The sequence below is a fragment of the Vicia villosa genome, unplaced genomic scaffold, assembly GCF_029867415.1.
Source record: "Vicia villosa cultivar HV-30 ecotype Madison, WI unplaced genomic scaffold, Vvil1.0 ctg.001297F_1_1, whole genome shotgun sequence".
NCBI lineage: Eukaryota > Viridiplantae > Streptophyta > Magnoliopsida > Fabales > Fabaceae > Vicia > Vicia villosa.
In genome coordinates, this window is record NW_026705564.1 from 238,257 (window position 1) to 261,409 (window position 23,153).

The 23,153-nt window shown below is 34.4% G+C and overlaps 3 protein-coding genes across 4 annotated transcripts; all 3 read left to right on the forward strand.

Moving 5' to 3' along the window:
• The first annotated feature begins 836 nt into the window (after positions 1-836).
• LOC131634451 (probable metal-nicotianamine transporter YSL6) lies at positions 837-6,848 on the forward strand. The gene is made up of 7 exons (XM_058905123.1): positions 837-1,411; positions 2,172-2,344; positions 3,081-3,178; positions 3,287-3,424; positions 4,890-5,079; positions 5,306-5,438; positions 5,564-6,848. Exons 1-7 carry the CDS (start codon positions 1,045-1,047, stop codon positions 6,496-6,498), a joined length of 2,034 nt encoding a protein of 677 aa, XP_058761106.1. The 5' UTR covers positions 837-1,044; the 3' UTR covers positions 6,499-6,848.
• A 1,548-nt stretch (positions 6,849-8,396) lies between these two features.
• Positions 8,397-13,920, forward strand: LOC131634452 (probable metal-nicotianamine transporter YSL6). 2 transcript variants are annotated; one of them, XM_058905124.1, is made up of 7 exons: positions 8,397-9,157; positions 10,645-10,817; positions 11,071-11,168; positions 11,276-11,413; positions 11,853-12,042; positions 12,342-12,474; positions 12,602-13,920. In XM_058905124.1, exons 1-7 carry the CDS (start codon positions 8,791-8,793, stop codon positions 13,534-13,536), a joined length of 2,034 nt encoding a protein of 677 aa, XP_058761107.1. In that variant the 5' UTR covers positions 8,397-8,790; the 3' UTR covers positions 13,537-13,920. The 2 variants fall into 2 exon arrangements, with proteins under 2 accessions (XP_058761107.1, XP_058761108.1); XM_058905125.1 differs by lacking the exon at positions 8,397-9,157 and adding an exon at positions 9,177-9,587.
• Positions 13,921-15,966: 2,046 nt separating this feature from the next.
• On the forward strand, positions 15,967-16,686 carry LOC131634447 (uncharacterized). Its single transcript, XM_058905119.1, has one exon. The coding sequence runs from the start codon at positions 15,967-15,969 to the stop codon at positions 16,684-16,686; it is 720 nt and encodes a 239-aa protein (XP_058761102.1).
• The last annotated feature ends 6,467 nt before the right edge of the window (positions 16,687-23,153 follow it).

Here is a 23,153-nt window from a genome sequence, read left to right on the forward strand (position 1 = left end):
TTTCAGTTCGTGGAAGAGGAGAATATTGGTGATTAGGGGCAGGTGGCCATGGAACATGTGCACAAATTTCTCTCTTGTAACCTCAATGTTTCGCAGGGGGAATTCAACACGTAGGCCTAGGTTTGATGGTAAAACCAACCTTTTTAGAGTTCTTGAATACTTAAGCAAATCGAGGTTCGATTAGGGTTATTGATAACACAAATACACTACTCCTTGTTTCTTGATTGAGATCGCATGGAAGTTAACTGAGCAATATAAATAGATTTTACGGCGAACTTTCCTTTCTTCCTACTTTCATTGCTTATAAATAATATAGATTTCCTAGTTTTCCACTATACTTTCAACAATATTTCGTGATACAGTTTTTGCCATTTATTCTTTTCTTTTAACATATAAATGTAATAATCAACATAATTTTTCTCTTATACTTGTTTATCATTTGCTAAGGTTCTTGTGATGATAATTTTTCTCTTATACTTGTTTCCCTATTTTACTCTTGACTAATCCATTTTTTGTAAACGACTTTAAGCAAGAATGAAAGGCTCGAACATATATCATAATGCATCATCGCGCTTTTGGTCATGATTATACAAATAAAGAAGTAATGTCGTGGTTGAAATCTAAATCTCGTGCTTATACTTTTTTTTCATTCAAACAATACTATTTTATTTGTATATAACTCATAGAATCAAATATTATATAAAAAAATTCAGTCATATTTATTAAAAAAACTATTTTGAGCATGATTAAAATTTTAATAAAAAAATTAATTATACCCGCGCACCGCGTGGGTTGTATTCTAGTTAACAATAATTTGAGAGATTCAACCAACTCACTCACATGCAAAAACCAGTTAACCAATTAATAAACGTTATCTTCACAAATTCCGTCACGTTACCCAATAACTGAATTTTCTCAAAAATTCCGTCACGTTATTGTTATCCAATAACTGAATTTTCTCACAAATTCATTCTATCTCTTACCCAAATCCAAATCCCTAACTTTCCATTCCCAATCTCAATTCTTCACCCCAAACCCATAACCATGGGTACCGAAACAACATCAATCGATCACATCACAGAACCCTTGATTCAAGAACAACAAACCACCAATTCAAAGAGTGAATTTTTATCCGAACCAGTTCCTGAATGGAGGGAACAGATCACGGTTAGAGGGTTGGTTGTGAGTGGTGTATTGGGGTGTTTGTTTTGTATTATAACTCATAAACTCAATCTCACGGTTGGGATTATTCCTTCGCTTAATGTTGCTGCTGGGTTGCTTGGGTTCTTTTTTGTGAAGACGTGGACTGGGTTGTTGACGAAGATTGGGGTTTTTACTAAGCCGTTTACGAGGCAGGAGAATACGGTTATTCAGACTTGTGTTGTTGCTTGCTATGGACTCGCTTTTAGTGGTAAAATTCTTGTCTTTTCTTTTCACTTTTTGAATCATTGGGTTCTTACTTGGGTTGAAATTTTAGATAGATTTGTTGGTGGGTATTATGTAAGATTGTAAGTGTTCTCTAAGCATGCATATCAAGATCCAACTCACTTAAACTTTTCAAGATAATTTTTTTTCTTGTGCATGTTTGAGATTTGTCCGAAATGGTTCATGGTTTTATGGTTCAGCTTATAGTAGACTATTGAATTTTTTTTCGGGATAAGAATGTTTAGTTAAGTTGGATTCTGGTTTTATGCTAATTATAGTAGGCCATTGGATTTTTTTGGGATAAGAACGTTGAGGTGAGTTGGATTCCGGTTTTATGGTGCAGCTTATAGTAGACCATTGGATTTTTTTTGGGATAAGAAAGTTTAGGTGAGTTGGATTTCAGGTAGGCTAAGATGGAGTTGACCTCAAGCCCTTGCGGGTATGGGCCAACTCCTTGCCGACTGAATCAAGATCTGTTGGCTAGGCCATTGAGTTTAGAGAACGTTCTACAGCTTGCTGCTTTGTAAGATTGGCTGTAGAGGATGTAAGTAGGTGATTTGACGATTATAAGAGTGGGTTGATCTTTAGATGTTTTGTTTTCTTTCATGTGTTGTGTGCTGCATAAGCTTGGTGCTTTTGTGAAAAATATGTTTCTTGCTTGTGGTTAGGTTTTTGAAGATGTGGGGCTGGTAGAGTCTGTGGCTCCTCACTCAATTTAGTGTTACTGACTGTAATATTGTTGACAGGGGGGTTTGGTTCATCCTTGATCGCTATGGATCAAAGAACATATGAACTCATTGGCCCGGATTATCCTGGTAATAGAGCTGAAGATGTTAAAAACCCAGGCTTGGGATGGATGATCGGTTTCATGTTTGTTGTCAGTTTCCTTGGTCTTTTTAGTCTTGTGCCACTTCGTAAGGTAATCTTTCTAGCTCATTTTTAATACACAGGGTTTGTAAAATTTCTGTTTTTTCTTTGTTCCTTTTCTGTTTATCAAAGTTAAGTTACTATTAAAATTAGAGCTGGCAAAACGGGCTACCCGGCCCGCTTCAGGCTCGGGCTTTTGGCAGGTCGGGCCAAAAAGCCCGGAATTTAAACGGGCTATAATTTAGTTGTCCAAGCCCGGCCCTTTACGGACGGTTATTCGGGCCGGCCCGGATTATATTGAATATTATTTTTTAATTAATTTTTTTTAACTAATAAACTACTAACTAAAAATATGTGAGTTTAGAATTGTGTCTAAAGTAGATATGAATTTATATACTTACCATAGACTATGCAAATAATTAACTTTAACTTAATGAGCAAATTTTACAGTAAGTTTAATATTGGAACATTCATCAACATGATGTGCTTTAAATAAAAGCTATTTAACAGAACTGCAACAATAACTTCAAGTAATATAAAGAAAATGAAATATAAAGAAACAATATGAATAAATAAATTTAATAAAGTCTAAGATACACTTGACTTGAAAGATCACTCTCTTTTCCCCTGCCTTTAATGATAAAATATAAAGAAACAATATGAATAAATGCTTTTGAACTTCTCCTCTATATACTATAGATGTAACCTCTTTTTTACTTCAATCTATTACATGTATGATATATCACTTCCCTTACTAATGCATTTAATCTCTTGTAATGCAATTTCAGGTTATGGTCTTGGATTATAAGCTTACATATCCCAGTGGAACAGCCACAGCAATGCTAATTAACAGTTTCCATACAAAATCTGGAGCAGAACTTGCAGGGTATACTAATTTGACCACTCAGAATCTTTATGTGTATATTGTTTTTGTTACTATTTTTCTTGTCTTTATTTATTTATTATTACTTTTCTTGTTATGAGAATCTTCCAGGAACCAAGTTCGGCAACTTGGAAAATATTTAAGCATAAGTTTCTTCTGGAGCTGCTTTAAGTGGTTCTTCAGTGGGATCGGAGATTCGTGTGGATTTGACAATTTTCCTAGCTTTGGTTTGACATTATTCAAGAACACGTAAGACTCTTCTACTTTTGGCCTTCTCTTCCTTTATCTGAATTGAATTTAGACTTTGTTTGAATAAACACCTTAAATGCTTATAGTATAAGCACTTATCATACAAGTGCTTATATATAAGCAATACCTATAGCAAAAGATATAACAAAATCAAACAGTTTTCTTATAAACTACAAGTTCTTTTCATAAGAGATCCTATATAGCTTATTGACATGTCATCCGTTTTTTTTAATAAGATCTTCCAAAAATTATCAATAAGTGCTTATGCCTTACTATACCTTACCACCAAGTGCTTATGTATAAGCAATACCTATAACAGAAAATATGACAAAGCCAAACTGTTTTATTAAATAAATAAAATTACTTATTCTCGTGGTGAACATCTCTCTGGACTTGGAAAATACTGAAACAACTTAATTATGTTTATGAATTTTGATACCTTCCTAACTATTGGTGATATAACTCAACCCTTAACCACCACCATTATACAAACACGAGGGTTGAATTTCTTCGGTCACATGAATGTCCGTGATTCGTTGCATGTAGTGACATAGAGTGACCGATCAAAGTTGGATCTCATATCACAAGGAAGATAAAACTTTGTAGAGTGAGGTAGAGTGGCAGATCCAACTTGGGTTTTATATCAAGAGCAAGATAAAACTTTATGTATAGTTTTAATATGGCCTGTGCTTGTCTTGAGTATTTAATTGCCGGGCCTGTACAGGAACACAGTAGGTAGAGTTAGGAGAAAAGAACAGAAAGCAGTTACCAAGTGATATTAAGCTTCATTACGCAATTCGGCATAGGCCAACTCAAATGCCGTTGTCGATTTCTAATGCAGTGGGTATGCTGCTTTTGGCCTTTTCTATTACTGCTTGGAACTGGTTAAAGCATGAACAAGGTAACAGAGACCACAAGCACTGAATGACTGATATACATAATATAAGTGCTGTCATATGTGCTGTCTGTTAAAAGTGCTTCATCGACTAGAGACATGACCCAGGTAGTGCTTATAAGGCTGTAAGCATAAATTCTACAATGATACTAGAGAGTCAGATTCATTGTTGGGAAAATATCTGTATTATTCTACATGCATTTGTCCATGCTTAAGGTGTCGAGTTCTACATCGTGAGGGTGAGAGGCTGTATTGAGAGCCCCCCTTATGCTTACCCGATTCACAGAAACTCACAGAATATAAAAGAAATGGATTAAAATGCACAAATACTGGAATGATAGTGTTATTTCTAAAAATGAAAGATAACTGCAAAAGGATGAATTTCCTAATGCCCACAGAGGCAACGACTTCCCTGTCAGCTGCATCTTAAAAGAACATTTCTTCATTAATACATCGTCAAATTTTGTAGTAGTGAAGTGAATGCATATTTATTCTTGACTGGTAGTGGTAAGTGCTATGTCTGGTCTGTAATTGGTTTCCAGGTACTAACGCCGCAATCTTTTCGTGCAGATTCTACTTTGACTTCAGTCCAACTTATGTTGGATGTGGTCTTATTTGCCCCCATATAGTGAATTGCTCTGCTTTTCTTGGAGCGATTGTTTCATGGGGCTTTCTGTGGCCTTTCGTCTCCAAGCATTCTGGGGACTGGTATCCAGCTGACCTTGGTAGCAATGATTTCAAAGGTCTTTATGGATACAAGGTATGGCTAAGCAAGTATACTTGCAGGATATCGGTTTATTATCTTTATGCCAACCCTACTTGTTGTGATCTATGCCTATGCCTGTAGTTATGCAGTAAGAACAGACATAGATCTTTGATAAAAATTCTAGCATTTTTTGCCTTTCCTCATTGGTTAGTTGATATATTTAAATCATTAAATGTGATTCTGCAGTAAGTATTTTACATCGTCATCATGTTTTGTGCAGGTATTTATATCTATTGCCATTATATTAGGAGACGGTCTTTACAATCTAGTTAAAATTATAGTGATAACCATTAGGGAGATGTGGAGGACAAGATCCAAACAGAACAGCCTTCCTGTTGTGACCGAGGTTCCTGGTGAGTAAAATCGAATACATTTCTAACTATTTCTTGTTAATAAGCATGATTTTTTCTCCTTTATTATTGTAATCTAATTCTGAACATAGAAGTTATTTATTTTTCTTTCATATTCATATTCTCAGACAGCGATAGTTCTGAACTGCACTTAGAAGAAAAGAAAAGGGATGAAGTATTTTTGAAGGAAGGGATACCATCCTGGTTTGCAGCATCTGGATATGTAGGCTTGGCAGCGATATCCATCGTAACAATACCAGTTATTTTCCCTCCTCTCAAATGGTACTTAGTTCTATGTTCTTACATCCTTGCCCCCGCCCTTGCCTTTTGCAACTCTTACGGCACAGGGCTCACGGATTGGAGTCTTGCATCCACATACGGCAAGATTGGTCTTTTCATCGTTGCGGCAATAGTTGGCACAAACGGAGGGGTAATTGCAGGTATAGCGGCTTGCGCTACGATGATGTCCATTGTTGCAACCGCAGCCGATCTCATGCAAGATTTCAAGACAGGTTACCTCACCCTCTCGTCGGCAAAATCCATGTTTGTGAGCCAGTTGTTAGGAACAGCTATGGGATGTATAATTGCTCCCCTCACATTCTGGATGTTCTGGACTGCATTCGACATAGGATCACCGGATGGCCCGTACAAAGCACCATATGCGGTTATATTAAGGGAAATGGCCATTCTTGGCGTCGAGGGATTCTCAGAGCTTCCAAAATATTGCATGGAAATGTGCGGCGGTTTCTTTGCTGGGGCATTGGCTATTAATCTTATGAGGGACGTGATTCCCAAGAAATACTCGCAGTACATTCCAATTCCAATGGCAATGGCAGTTCCTTTCTACATTGGTGCTTACTTTGCAGTTGATATGTTTATTGGAACTGTAATATTGTTTGTGTGGGAACAAGTGAATAGAAAAGATTCAGAAGATTATGCTGGAGCTGTTGCTTCTGGTTTGATTTGTGGTGATGGGATATGGACTATTCCTTCAGCAATTCTCTCTATTTTGAGGATTAATCCACCAATTTGCATGTACTTCGGACCTTCCGCAAGCAGCTGAGTTACAGAGAAACTTTCCTCACCTCACATGGTTTCAGAATCGGAAGTGTATCAGGATGACATGGTTTTTCTGGAAGCGTACAACACGAAAATTGCGTTCTTTTTATAACGTGTCTGGAACAAATTCCCTGGCTGAGTCAACTAATTTGAGGCTGTCTTCGAAACCTTGATGTCTGTTGGCGTTGTGTATGTAAATAAATCTAGATGTAAGGTTGAAGGAAGCATCCATATTTGGTTTCTTTATGTATCTCTTTGCAAAGGGTGCCTTCACTGTTGATTAGTTATATTACATTGATTTGATACAATGTATAAAATGTCTCTTATGATTTATTTATTATCTACTTTTTTTAATATCAAGTTAAAGTTCTTTTGGAGCACTGAATCTAATTTTACTCCCTTAAACTTTATATTCATAACATTTAATTTCATTGCACACACTCCACAAGTTAGATTAAGTTAAAAAAAATGGAGAAGTAGATAGAATAGATTCCATTATATTCCCTTCCATCCATTACTTGTCATTCTAAACAAGAGAATCACATTATTTACCACTCTATTTCAGTCTATCACATACCACCAATTCAAATATACCTTCACTTAGCTTAGCAACCTTAGAATATCAGATTTTCATCATCAAAAACAACCTAATTTTTGAGACCTTGCATATAATAAAATGCTCTTGTGACTCAGAATGACATATTCATAAGTGGTCTAAGTAAACTAAAGGTCCACTTCTATGATTTCATCTATATTGAATCACAATTCACATCACTTTCACATATGATTGAGAAGTAGGAAGAGGTTGTTATCTAGAATTAGTTTGTTTATATATGGACCGCAAACCTGTCTGTATAACTCGCAGTCGCATGAGTTTTGAACCAATTTTTAGACCAATAATTTGGTCTGGGTGAGTTATACCAGTTTAATCTGTAAATTTGCAATTCGTTCGTAACATGTCTAAAAATTACTTTTAAATTAACTACACATTTATCCTTTATAATTTTGTCAATGATAAATGTTATTAGTAAAAAAGAGTAGCCTGTTTATTAAAAAGAGTAGTTTGTCTTAGGGATGTCAACGGGGCAGATATTGTTCGGAGGATGCTTCTCCACTCCCCACCCCGCCCCCAAATTTAGTCCCCATCCCCATCCCCAATCCCCGCCACGGGGGAATATTTCCCTCCATCCCCATCCCCACAGATCCCCACGGATATCCACGGAGATCGAATCTTAAGAAAATTTCTACATTTTTTTATCAAAACTATGACACTAGTATTTTGTTTTTTTTCCCGTATTTTTTAAAACGCATATATTTGCATCTTTATTTTATAAAAAAAAATCAAAATACATCTTGCATCAATAATAAATAAAAAAAGCAAAACAACTTGATGTTGCTAATATTTTTTATGTAAAAATAAATAAATAGTAACATAACTTCTTGCTACCGTGCTTCCACTAATTTACTACCACAATACCGATGTCGTCCAGCGCTAGTGGTTGATTATGTGTGACAAATATATAACTTCTAATGACTCTTCATTTTCTAATACATTGTAAAATTATATAATTATATAATATATAAAATATATAAATTAACATATATCTTCGGAGTCGGGGAATCCACGGGGAGGATACTTTCCCAATCCCCGCCCCAAAGTGTTATCGGGGGAACTTTTCCCTCCATCCCCATCCCCACGGGAAAAAAATCCCCAACTTCGGATCTCCGCACAGATATTCCCCACAGGGATCCCCATTAACAGATGCAATTGACATCCCTAGTTTGTCTATGATAAACTTTATTAGTAAAAAAGAGTAACTATCAAGTACATAAATAAAAATAATAATTGATTTGAAATATCAACATATTGTTTTGCCATATTATATAAACTTTTTAAAAATTTCAAGGATCATTGCCGTTCATAGAGGGGATTCAATCAATGGATTTTTAAGTGGGATCCATGCCACCCATCGAGGCGATCCACTCGCTAGATTCTTGCCATTCATAGAGACGATCAATTTATTGGATTCTTGCCGCCCATTTAGACGATCCATTCGCTGGATCCTTAACTGGGATTACTTGTCGCCTATAGAGGGGATCCATTTGCTGGATTTTAAGTGGGATTTTTGCCGCTCATAAAGATAATATATTTGCTGGATCTTGCTATCTATAGAGGTGATCCATTCGCTGCATCTTTAAGTGAGATCCTTACGATCCACTAGCTGGATCCTTGTCACTCATATCCAAATCCCTAACTTTCCATTCAGAATCTCAGATTCACCCCAAACCCATCACCATGGGTACCGAAACAACATCAATCGATCACATCACAGAACCCTTGATTCAAGAACCACAAGCCACCAATTCAAAGAGTGAATTTTTATCCGAACCAGTTCCTGAATGGAAGGAACAGATCACGGTTAGAGGGTTGGTTGTGAGTGGTGTATTGGGGTGTTTGTTTTGTATTATAACTCATAAACTCAATCTCACTGTTGGGATTATTCCGTCCCTTAATGTGGCTGCTGGGTTGCTTGGGTTTTTCTTTGTGAAGACGTGGACTGGGTTGTTGACGAAGATTGGAGTTTTTACTAAGCCGTTTACTAGGCAGGAGAATACAGTTATTCAGACTTGTGTTGTTGCTTGCTATGGACTCGCTTTTAGTGGTACACTTATCTTTTCTTTTCACTTTTTGAATCATTGGGTTCTTGCCTGTTTTGTTTAATAAGAAAGATCCAGAGTTCTTTAATGACTCTGGAGAAAAACATGGTTCTGGATAGAATATTATGGCGGAAGTTGATCCATGCAACTGATGCAGCTTAGTGGGATAAGGCTTGGTTGGTGTTGTATAATTTTTATATGATTTGGTTTAGTTTATGGTGTTTCTTATAGTAGACCATTGAGTTTTCTTTGGGATAAGAAAGTTTAAGTGAGTTGGATTCCAGGTTCAGGTGGAGTTGACCTCAAGCCCTTGCGGGTATGCACCAACTCCTTGCCAATTGAATTATTGAATCAACATCTGTTGGCTTGGCCGTTGAGTTTAGAGAACGGCCTACGGCTTGCTGCATTGTAGGACCGACTGTAGAGGATCTCTAAGTAAGTGATTTGAGTGTTATAATGGTGGGTCGATCTATAGATGTTCTGTTTTCTTTCGTGTGTTGTGTCCTGCATGAGCTTGGTGCTTTTGTGAAAAATATGTTTCTTGCTTGTGGTTAGGTTTTTGAAGATGAGGGGCTGGTAGAGTTTGTGAAATAAATTCAGGATCTCTTTGTTTTTCAGACGACTCATCTCATTTCATTTGTTGATTTGATTTCACTTTTAAATTTTAATTACAAAATTGCTACAATGTTTTCATTATGTTTCTTGTTTTGAAAGAACAAAACAAAATGAAGACAATGTGATCGATTTATGATAAAAAGTAAAAACAAAACATTTTCTGAAACAAATAGGAGGCACTAATGTAACTTGAGAACAGAAAAGAAGAAAGATACTAGTAATATTGTTCTGCATTTCCCCTCCAACAATCCTTAATATGAAATCTCTTTTCATTGATAGAGTTAGATGTAAAAAAAAAAAGCCATACCAAATACCAAGGCTTAAAAAAAGAAGGTTCAATGAGAAAATTAGTTATCTAGTTAGATGTGTATTTCGGTAATGTTTGTTTTAATTAGAACCTTTTCTATCCATGGCATGAACTTAAAATTCAGGACTCCGTTGAACTCTACACTCTAAGAGAGGATATTACTTTCTACTTCCAGTTTTAACTTGAAGAGCTATAGTATATTTGAAGTTAGAGTTTCGATTCTATTTTTCTTTTTGCTTATATTTTTTTTTATAAATTTTTATGTTGGTATGAGAATGAATTAGCAGGAGTCTGTTTGTTTCAAAATATTTGAGTTTAAAAAGAAATTTGGGGATGGAAGAAATTATCATTAATTAAAAAGAGATTCGAACTTTGTTCCTGGAGGTTACAACTTACTACTTAGTTGACACCTCATGGACTAAATCTTCAAGTTTGTTTTTCGTAGGAATCTATCTTTTTAAGAGCTTCAAAAAACTCAAAATCTTTGTATGCAAAAGTAAAAAAAGTTGTGAAAGCTAGACTGTGGCTGCTCACATAGTTTAGTTTTACTGACTGTGATATTATTGGCAGGGGGATTTGGTTCATCCTTGATTGCTATGGATCAAAAAACATATGAACTCATTGGCCCGGATTATCCTGGTAATAGAGCTGAAGATGTTAAAAATCCCGGCTTGGGATGGATGATCGGTTTCATGTTTGTTGTCAGTTTCCTTGGTCTTTTTAGTCTTGTGCCACTTCGTAAGGTAATCTTTCTGGTTCATTCTTAATACATAGGGTTTGCAAATTTCTATTTTTTTCAACAAAAATCGAATCATTTTAGTAGTGCATCTAATGACACAAGTGATTAGAAGATTTGAATTGATGGGAGCGCATATTTTGGTTAATGCTTTTGTACTTCTCTATATAGGTGTAACCTCTTTTTTACTTCAATCTATAACATGTATGATATATCACTTCCTTTACCAATGCATTTAATCTCTTGTAATGCAATTTCAGGTTATGGTCTTGGATTATAAGCTTACATATCCCAGTGGAACAGCCACAGCAATGCTAATTAACAGTTTCCATACAAAATCTGGAGCAGAACTTGCAGGGTATAATAATTTGACCACTCAGAAGCTTTTATGCATCTATTGTTTTTGTTACTATTTTTCTTGTTTTTTTATTTATTATTATTTTTCTTGTTATGAGAATCTTCCAGGAACCAAGTTCGGCAACTTGGAAAATATTTAAGCATAAGTTTCTTCTGGAGCTGCTTTAAGTGGTTCTTCAGTGGGATTGGAGATTCATGTGGATTTGACAATTTTCCTAGCTTTGGCTTGACACTATTCAAGAACACGTAAGACTCTTCTACTTTCAGCCTTCTCTTCCTTCATCTGAATTGAATTTAGACTTTGTTTGAACAATCACCTTAAACGCTTATATATAAGCACTTGTCATACAAGTGCTTATATATAAGCAATACCTATAACAAAAGATATAACAGAATCAAACAGTTTTCATATAAATATAGAAGAATTGGATTAAAATGCACAAATACTGGAATAATAGTGTTATTTCTGAAAATGAAAGATAACTGCAAAAGGATGAATATCCTAATGCCCACAGAGGCAACAACTTCCCTGTCAGCTGCATCTTAAAAGGAACATTTCTTCATTAATACATCGTCAAACTTTATAGTAGTGTAGCGAATGCATTTTTATTCTTGACTGGTGGTAAGTGCCGTGTCTGATGTGTTATTTGTTTCCAGATACTAACGCTCCGTTATTTTCATGCAGATTCTACTTTGACTTCAGTCCAACATATGTTGGATGTGGTCTTATTTGCCCCCATATAGTGAATTGCTCTGCTTTCCTTGGAGCTATTATTTCATGGGGCTTTCTGTGGCCTTTCGTCTCCAAGCATTCTGGGGACTGGTATCCAGCTGACCTTGGTAACAATGATTTTAAAGGTCTTTATGGATACAAGGTATGGCAAAGCAAGTATACTTGCAGGATATCGGTTTATTATCTATATGCCAACCCTACTTGTTGTGATCTATGCCTGTAGTTATGCTTTATTTTCTCTTAAACAAGTTGTGTTGGGATTGTACCTAGCTTTTGTGTTTTAAAAAAGGTTTCATTATCATCTTTGCGTCCATATTCAAAGGTGTTCTTGTAAACTAAGCATTAGTATTCCAGCATTTTTTCCTTTCTGCATTGGTTAGTTGATATATTTAAATGTGATTCTGCTGTAAGTATTTTACATCCTTATCATTTTTTGTGCAGGTATTTATATCTATTGCCATTATCTTAGGAGACGGTCTTTACAATCTAGTTAAAATTATAGTGATAACCATTAGGGAGATGTGGAGGACAAGATCCAAACAGAACAGCCTTCCTGTTGTGACTGAGGTTCCTGGTGAGTAAAATCGAATACATTTCTTACTATTTTCTGTTGCTTAGCGTGGTTTTTTCTCCTTTATTATTGTAATCAAATTCTGAACATAGAAGTTAATTTATTTTTCTTTCATATTCATATTCTCAAGATGGCGATAGTTCTGAACTGCACTTAGAAGAAAAGAAAAGGGATGAAATATTTTTGAAGGACGGGATACCATCCTGGTTTGCAGCATCTGGATATGTAGGCTTGGCAGCGATATCCATCGTAACAATACCAGCTATTTTCCCTCCTCTCAAATGGTACTTGGTTCTATGTTCTTACATCCTTGCCCCCGCCCTTGCCTTTTGCAACTCTTACGGCGCAGGGCTCACGGATTGGAGTCTTGCATCCACATACGGCAAGATTGGTCTATTCATCGTTGCGGCAATAGTTGGTACAAACGGAGGGGTAATTGCAGGTGTAGCGTCTTGTGCTGTGATGATGTCCATTGTTTCAACCGCAGCCGATCTCATGCAAGATTTCAAGACAGGTTACCTCACACTCTCGTCGGCAAAATCCATGTTCGTGAGCCAGTTGATAGGAACAGCCATGGGCTGTATAATTGCTCCCCTCACTTTCTGGATGTTCTGGACTGCATTCGATATAGGATCACCTGATGGCCCATACAAAGCACCATACGCGGTTATATTCAGGGAAATGGCCATTCTTGGTGTCGAGGGATTCTCAGAGCTTCCAAAATATTGCATGGAAATGTGCGCTGGTTTCTTTGCAGCGGCATTGGCTATCAATCTTTTAAGGGACGTGATTCCGAAGAAATACTCACAGTACATTCCAATTCCAATGGCAATGGCAGTTCCTTTCTACATTGGTGCTTACTTTGCAGTTGATATGTTTATTGGAACTGTAATATTGTTTGTGTGGGAACAAGTGAATAGAAAAGATTCAGAAAATTATGCTGGAGCTGTTGCTTCTGGTTTGATATGTGGTGATGGGATATGGACTATTCCTTCAGCGATTCTCTCTATTTTGAGGATTAATCCACCAATTTGCATGTACTTCGGGCCTTCCGCAAGCAGATGAGTTAGGGAGAAACTTTCCTCACCCCACATGGTTTCGGGATCGGAAGTGTATCAGAATGACACGATTTTTCTGGAAGCGTACTTTCGGACAACACACGAAAATTGCGTTCTTTTTATATCGTGTCTGGAACAAATTCCCTGGCTGAGTCAACAAATTTGAGGCTGTCTTCCAAACCTTGATGTCTGTTGGCGTTGTGTATGTAAATAAATCTCGATGTAAGATTGAAGGGAACATCCATATTTGGTTTCTTTATGTATCTCTTTGCAAAGGGTGCCTTCACTGTTGACTAGTTTGATTTGATACAATGTATAAAATGTCTCTTCTGATTCAATCTGTTGACTAGTTTGATTTGATACAATGTATAAAATGTCTCTTCTGATTCAATCTGTTGACTAGTTTGATTTGATACAATGTATAAAATGTCTCTTCTGATTCAATTTGTTGTCTGTTATAATAATAAGTAATCATTATGACAACTATTTTGAAATACCAATGAACAGTCTTCAAATTGGCACAGTAACATATATGCACAGCAAATGATGAAACCTCAATACTATAAATACCACTTCGTGGTATATGTAAAACACCAATCGTTTTACGAGAAATTATATACTATCAGTCTCTTCTATCTCTCTGTATTCAGTATTTTTAACACGTTATCAGCACGATTGTTTCTATCAGAAATGTTTACTACACTAGGTATATATTCTATACTTATCACTTTAATCTTCTTTTTTTTATTTTTTATTTTGCCCCGGTTATAGAAAACTGGCAACCAGTCAAGTGATTTATAACTAGTGTGGCTATTTTTATTATAAACTTTGTATGGAGGTTTAAAAACCACCATATGCTGTTACTAACTTTTATATTTAGTGGAAGTTTAAAAACTACCATATGCCGTTAGTAACTTTTATATTTAGTGGAGGTTTAAAAACCACAATATGCTGTTACTAACTTTTATATTTAGTAGAGGTTTAAAAACCCCATATGCAATTACTAACTTTTATATTTAATGGAAGTCTGAGACTCCTAATGCAAACACTAACTTTTATATTTTAGTGGAGGTCTTAATCCCATTTGCAGATATGTTCATTTAGCTTATATGTTATAGATTATATTCATCTCCAACACTTATAACGGTTATATATATATATATATATATATATATATATATATATATATATATATATATATATATATATGAGGAGGGATCAAATTACACCCGAAGAGTTACACCACGAGTTACACTCGTTCAATAACTATATCTCGAAATAATATTTTTTAAATTCAACCGTTGGATTGAAACATAATATCATATAGATCATACCTATAAAGTTTGAGCTTAATCTATAATGATTTACTATATCATCAAGATATCCAAAGATTAACGTCAAAATGAGCTTTCATATAACGTTAATTTTGATGTTATTCAATGACATAGTAAATCATTATAGGTTAAGCTCAAACTTTATAGGAATGATCTATATGATATTATGTTTCAATCCAACGGTTGAATTTAAAAAATATTATTTCGAGATGTAGTTATTGAACGAGTGTAACTCGTGGTGTAACTCTTCGGGTGTAATTTGATCCCTCCTCTATATATATATATATATATATATATATATATATTCAACACACTTATTTTTTGGTTTAATATTCTTTTAATCAACATTTTTCTTTTTCTTTTTCCTTTTACCCAACGGTAATATAACAACCATTTTTACCTCTATAAATACTTCAACTTCTTTCATAATTTTCACATCATTCTCAAAACATCTACCTACATTTTTTTTTCAAATGGCTGATTTTCTTATTTTGCTCATCACTATCATTGTAATCATTTTTTTAATTTTCAGTCTTATTATGCATGAAGAATTAGGTAATGATTTTGTAGCTTTAATAATAAGTCTCGTCTTACCATTACTTATCATAGCTTGGTTTGTTAGTAGAGGTTTTAAATAATGTGTAATCATGAATTTTGTGATTGAATAAATTGATATTTCTTTTAGTTTTTAAATATTGATTATGTTCATCTGAATTATAGATATAATCATGTCCAATCTTAAGTATCAATTCAAAATTCTAAGCATAACTAGGGAGAACTTCATAACCTGGAACAACAATTTAATAGAGTACCTTTCATGTGAGGGACTTAACAAAATTCTTGAACGAGACAATTCTGGAAAACCAACAGATGACCCAGAAGAAATGGAAAAGAAAAAGTCAAAAGTGAACAGAATAATAAAACACCATCTTGACGATGGATTGCAAACAGAATACTCAAATGCTAAAGATCCCAAGATTTTATGGGACAAAATTAAAGGAAGATTTGGAAATCAGAAGAAAGTCCCATTACCCTCATTAATGGATTAGTGGAACAAGTTACGGTTCCAAGATTACAAAACTGCCATTGCATATAATTCTACTATGCACCAGATTATAGCAAAGTTAGAATTTTGTGGCAAAACTATAACTGAAAAGGAAAAATTGGAAAAAACATTTTCAACCTTCCATGCATCCCAGGTATTATTACAACAACAATATAGAATGAGGGAATACACTGAGTATTCTGATTTAGTTGCAGCCATTCTGGTGGCAGAACAAAATAACGAGCTCCTTATAAAAAACCACCAAACACGACCCACAGGAACAATGCCATATCCTGAAATTAATGCCACGACCTTTAATCGTGGGCGTGGTGGCTTTAATTGTCTTAAGAGACGTGGTGGTCATGTTCGTTCTGATGAGAATAATGGTCATGCTCGTTTTGATGGTCAAAATCAAGGAGGATATCATGGTCGAAACCTTTTCCACGGTCGAAACTATTTTCGTAGTAGAGGACATGGAAGAGGTCATATGAATAATTATAGATCCCCCAGATATGACCAAAATAATTGGAATCGCAAAGGAAATGGTAAGTATATTCAAGAAGGTCCCTCAAGGAATTATGAAGATATATGCTACAGATGCGGAAAGAAAGGCCATTGGTCTAAGGTGTGTAGAACACCAGAACACTTGTGTAAAAGATCAATGACATATGTTGAAGAAAAGGGAAAAGAAGTGAATTTTAATGAGATTGAAAACCCAGAAACAATAATACCTATTTTGAGACTGCTGACTTTGTTGGAGGTGAAACTGATTAAGTAACTATTTAAAATATGTATTTTGAATAATGTTTGGTGTGCTTGTTTTATATTTGAAATATGTATCAACTTAAGCATTTGTATGTTGTTAAGATGTATTTTATGTTTGCATGAAATAATAATGTTAAATATGTTGTTAATTTACTCTATTTAATCTTATGTCTATTTTAAGAAGGTTATACATGGAACATGTCAAAGACATTTGCATTCCAGATAGTGGAACTACACACACAATCCTCAAAAGTAAGAAATATTTTACTGAAATAAATCCCACTAAAGGTATAATAAATATAATCTCAGGTCCTGCAGATTTGATTGAAGGAACAGGTAATGCTATGTTCATATTACCAAATGGGACAAAAAATTTCATTAACAATGCTTTATACTCTTCAAAATCAAAGCGAAATTTGTTGAGTTTTAATGGCATATATCGTCAAGGATATGATACTGAAACTGCAACTGAAGGTAATATGAAATATATTAATATTACTTCTAATGTTTTGGGAAAGAAGAAAATTTTAGAAAAACTACTAAAATTGCCTTCTGGTTTACATTACACATATATACATGAAATTGAATGCAACTTAGTAGTAAAAGAAGATCCCAAAATTGTGATTTTATGGCATGACCGTTTAGGTCACCCTGGTTCAACAATGATGCGTAAAATAGTTGAAAGTACACATGGTCATCCATTGAAAAGTTTAAGACTTACACAAGATGATAAACCATGTGAAGCTTTCTCTCTTGGCAAACTAATAACAAAGCATTCACCAGGAAAGATTCAGACAGAATCACCTGCATTTCTTGAAAGAGTTCAAGGAGACATATGTGGACCTATTCATCCATCGTCAGGACCATTCAGGTATTTTATGGTATTAATTGATCCTTCTAGTAGATGGTCATATGTATGCTTGTTGTCAAGTCGTGATATGGCATTTGCAAAATTTCTTGCACAAATAATTAAACTTAGAGCTCAATTTCCTGATTATACTATAAAGAAAATTAGACTTGACAATGCTGGTGAATTTACATCTGAATCATTTAATAATTATTGCATGTCAATTGATATTACTGTTGAACATCCTGTTCCTCATGTACATACACAAAATGGTTTAGCTGAGTCATTAATCAAACGTCTTCAATACATTACTAGACCATTAATAATGAGAACTAAACTACCAGTTACTGTTTGGGGTCATGCAATTTTACATGCTGCAGCACTCATCCGTCTAAGGCCAAGTGCTGATCATAAACATACCCCTTATCAACTTGCAATTGGTAAGAAACCAAATATTTCTCATTTAAAGATTTTTGGATGTGCAGTATATGTCCCAATATCACCACCACAAAGAAGAGTCCTCAAAGGAGATTAGGTATATATGTGGGGTATGAATCACCATCTATTATTAGATATCTTGAACCTTTAACAGGTGATGTTTTTCAGGCAAGATTTGCTGATTGTCATTTTGACGAAACAATATTTCCAACTCTAGGGGGAGAGAATAAAAAATCAGAAAATGACATAACATGGCATGTACCTCATTTATTACATTTGGACCCATATAATAGATCGTGGAAAGAAAATGTAAAGAAAATAGTTCACTTACAAGATTTAGCAAATGAATTGCCAGATTCATTTACTGATTTGAAAAGAGTAACAAAGTCACATGTACCGGCTATAAATGTCCTAGCTAGGATTGAGATTTCAAATCAAAATAATGAAGCAAGTACATCTAAGGCACACTTGAAACGTGGCCGACCTATCAGATCCAAAGACAAAAATCCCCGAAAAAGAAAGGGAATAGAAAAGGTGAATATGATTGAAGTGATATTGAAAAGACACTAGATAATGATAAGTCCAAAATTGAAAAGCGTGCTCTCGAAGAAGCACAAGATGATGAAAATGAGATCATTGATAGTGAAACTAGAAATAAGAATGATCTTGAGATTTCAATTAATTATGTTGATACGGGAAATTTGTGGAACCGAAAAGGTATGAATATAGATGAAATATTTTCATTTTTCATTGCATGTGAAATTATTAATGATGATCCAGAACCACGACGAACTATGAATGAATGTCAAAATAGACATGACTGGAAAAATTGAAAAGATGCTATAGATACTGAGTTAAATTCTCTTAATAATCGAAAAGCATTTGGCTCTATTATGGCTATACCTAAAGGTGTGAAACCTGTTGGGTATAAATGGGTTTTTGTAAGAAAACGAAATGAGAAAAATGAGATTGTCAAATACAAAGCTCATCTCGTTGCACAAGGTTTTTACCAAAGACCAGGAATTGATTATGAGGTAACATATTCTCCTGTTATGGATGCCATTACTTTTCGTTATTTAATTGGTTTATCAGTATTTAACAATCTTGATATGTATCTTATGGATGTTGTTACTGCTTATTTATATGGATCACTTGATACTAATATATACATGAAAATCCCAGAAGGATTTAAAATGCCTAAGACATCAAAACCTAGAGAAATGTATGCAATTAAGTTGCAAAGATTATTGTATGAATTACAACAATCCGGGCGTATGTGGTACAATAGACTAAGTGAATATTTACTTAAAGAAGGCTATGAGAATAATCCTATTTGTCCTTGTGTTTTTATAAGAAAAACAACATCTGGATTTGTAATAATTGCTGTTTATGTTGATGATTTAAATATCATTGGGACTAATAAAGAAATCAAAGAAGCAAGAAATTATTTAAAAAAGAATTTGAAATGAAATATTTGGGAAAAACCAGATTCTGCCTTGGTTTACAGATTGAGTACACTAAAAATCGCATATTAGTACACCAATCAAATTATACAGAAAGGGTATTGAGAAGGTTCAACATGGACAAGGCAAATCCTTTGAGTAGTCCAATTATGGGTAGAACCCTTAATATTGAAAAGGATCCTTTTAGGTCTAAGGAAAGTAACGAAGAGGATCTTGGCGCAGAAGTTCCATACCTCAGTGCCATTGGGGCACTTATGTACCTTGCTAACTATACAAGACCCGATATAGCTTTTGCAGTGAATTTACTAGCAAGATTTAGTTCATGCCCTACTAAAAGACATTGGAAAGGAATAAACCATATATTTCGATATCTTCGAGGTACATCTGATCTTGGTTTATTTTATTCTAACAATACAAAATCAGTTTTGCTTGGTTATGCAGATGCAGGATATTTGTCAGACCCACATAATGCTAAATCACAAACTGGATATATATTCACATATGGCAACACTGCAATATCATGGAGATCTCAAAAGCAAACTCTTGTAGCAACTTCTTAAAATCATGCATAAGTAATTGCCCTTCACGAAGCAAGCAAAGAGTGTAGATGATTACAATCGGTAACTCGACATATCCAGGAAGCGTCTGGTTTACCAATTGATAATAATCCAACAATTTTGTATGAAGACAATGCGGCATGTGTTACCCTGATGAAAGAAGGTTACATAAAAAGTGATAAAACCAAACATATCCCTCCGAAGTTTTTCTCATTCACACAAGAACTAGAAAAAAACAAAGAGGTTGATCTTCAGTATATTCGTTCAAGTGATAACGTGGCAGATCTCTTTACAAAGGCACTTCCTACATCAATTTTCATGAAGCATGTACAAAATATTGGAATGCGTCATCTTCGAGATCTTTAAAAGGAACCTATATGTGTTCTGTTGAGGGGGAGCATAATGTTGTTCTCTTTTTCCCTTATTAAGGTTTTTATCCCAATGAGTTTTTCCTAATAAGGTTTTTAACGAGGCAACTTATGTTCCCATAGGATTCGTCTCAACAAGACTTCAACGGAGCACTACGACAAACATTTCAAAAAGGGGGAGTGTTATAATAATAAGTAATCATTATGACAACTATTTTGAAATACCAATGAACAGTCTTCAAATTGGCACAGTAACATATATGCACAACAAATGATGAAACCTCAATACTATAAATACCACTTTGTGGTATATGTAAAACACACCAATCGTTTTACGAGAAATTATATACTACCAGTCTCTTATATCTCTGTGTATTCAGTATTTTTAACATTGTCTACTTTTTGGAGCACCGAGTCTAATTTTACTCCCTTCAATTTTGTTGTTGAAGTCTTCTACTATCATTTGAGATACTCATAGCCGTCAAAGTTCACAAAATCCTTCAACACATGCATTGTTGGTTCAATCTCATCACCATAGTGCTTGCAACAGGAAGTTCCATATGAAGATAATGCTTCCTACTATTAGTCATAAGTCTCTTATGTTGCACTAGCCAAATAAAGCAACAAATTCTGCTCAAGAACCTGCCTACAACTAATTTGTTCCAGTCCCAAGCTCCATAGTTATTCACCAAAATTTCTACCCTCTGGTTTTGTAATTCAACCAGTATGCTCACCTCCAAATCTGTTATGTCATGTCCTGGTTCAATACAGCTATCATCCAATGCATTTATTGCACGACCATCACAATAACCTAAAATGCCAGCTGATCTAGATTAGGCCATCAACTAGAACGGTAGAACCTTCCATATACGTAGAGTAGAATTTAACATTGAAGAAATTAGTTTACAAACCTATGAAATATGGATTTTAACACGGAAACTGAGATATGATACGACGCAGACACTTCGATATCGATAATGTCAAAAACATAGGCACCGTACCATTAAATATGTATTAGTATTTGTTTTACATGACACTTACTAGTTGGGTTAAGGGAGCGGTTGGTTTAGGGTTCAACTCCTAGCGGCGACATTATTTGTAAAAAAGTTGTTGATATTTATTAATCAACAATTTTAAAAAAAAATAAAAAATCAAAATTTGTGTCTTTAATCATTTATTGACAACATTGATTTAATACATATTTAACTATTTTAGATGTCCAAAAAAATGTATTAAGATATGTTGAAGTAATGACTTTTTTTGAAACACTTGTCTGAATTGTCTGAAACGTACATACGAGTGTCATATTAGTGTCAGACATCGATTCAAAGAGTGTCAAATCAAATTAAAAAAATGTTGTTTTCAAGATATTTGTTTGACTTTTTCGACTGGTGTCTTATGTAACACCTCGAATTTAATTAATTGGTTAATTAAATTATTAAAGGATTTAAATATTGGACTTAGTCGAATTTGGATTGTCGGTATTATTTTAAGAGGCGTATTTGGATTTATTAAGTTAAAGTCGGATTTTAGTCGGATAGTCGGAAGAATAATATTAAGAATAATATTATTTATTAATTGAGATGTTTATTGAAATTTTTGCATTTTGGGACGATTTAGTCGTATTAGTTCGAGATAGCGGATCAATATTTATAAGAAACATGGACTCTATGACCCACTTAAAATTAGTAAGAATGAAAATGAGTTAATTATTCAAATGGTTTTTTATTTATTTCAATTTTGTATCATTGTTACAACTTCAGCCTGTAGGTTATTTATAGACTATGAAAAATATATCAATGATAAAAACGAAGCATAAATATAAATATAAGGGAGAATAGAAGTGTATAAATTGGAAACAGTAGTATGGTAGAGTGGGAAATAAAATAGTTCCGTTTGATCGAAATAGCCGAATTAAGAGGTATAATTAGTTGTCCGGAATTTGATGAAAATTTACGTGATAGCTAAGTTTAATTAGTAGGTTAATGTGGTAGTGATATTTTGTTGAAATTTTGCTATTTTACGAACCAACCGAAATTTGTGAAGTTGAGTATCCTTTATATTACATGTTGGTTTTAGAATAGAAAATGAAATAGTAAATTGGAAATTGGATTGGAAATAGAATATTGAATTGAAACTTAATATGATAGGATTATTGATTGGTTGATTTAGACTTAGATAAATTATTCGGTTTGTCGGTAAATAACGGTATCTTGAGAATTTAACCGTAATCATGTTTTTGGAATTTAGTAAATAACATAGGGATTGTGGTATGACAGTAAGTAGTGAATTTAACCGAATGAATTGGATAATTGGTGAAGTAATTGAATTGTGTCCGATTAACCGGTATTGAGTTGTGATTATATCTTATGGATTGGTTGTGAATATCTTTGTGATTATTTGTTAATGGTATCGACCGTTGATCAGGTGAATTGTCGGTATTGTTCTGTTATTTATATGAAGTTGTTGTAATATGTGTGAAGTGTTATTACCTTTAATAATCGGTAGTAATTGTGATATAGGCGTATGCCTTGTGACGAATATTCGGTGAAGTAAATGATGATGATGATGTTGTGCGATGTCCGGTTCATTGAGTCGCATACATTTGCATATATATATATATATATATATATATATATATATATATATATATAGTGACGGCCTGGATTGGCAAATTAGTGACGAAGACTTATGCCTTGTGCCTCTGAATTGGGCAATTGGTGACGGAGGCTGAAGCTCCGATTGGTACCACATGTATATGCACAATGGAGTCGCATTTGAGTCGTTGTCAGTTGTTGTTGGTTGAA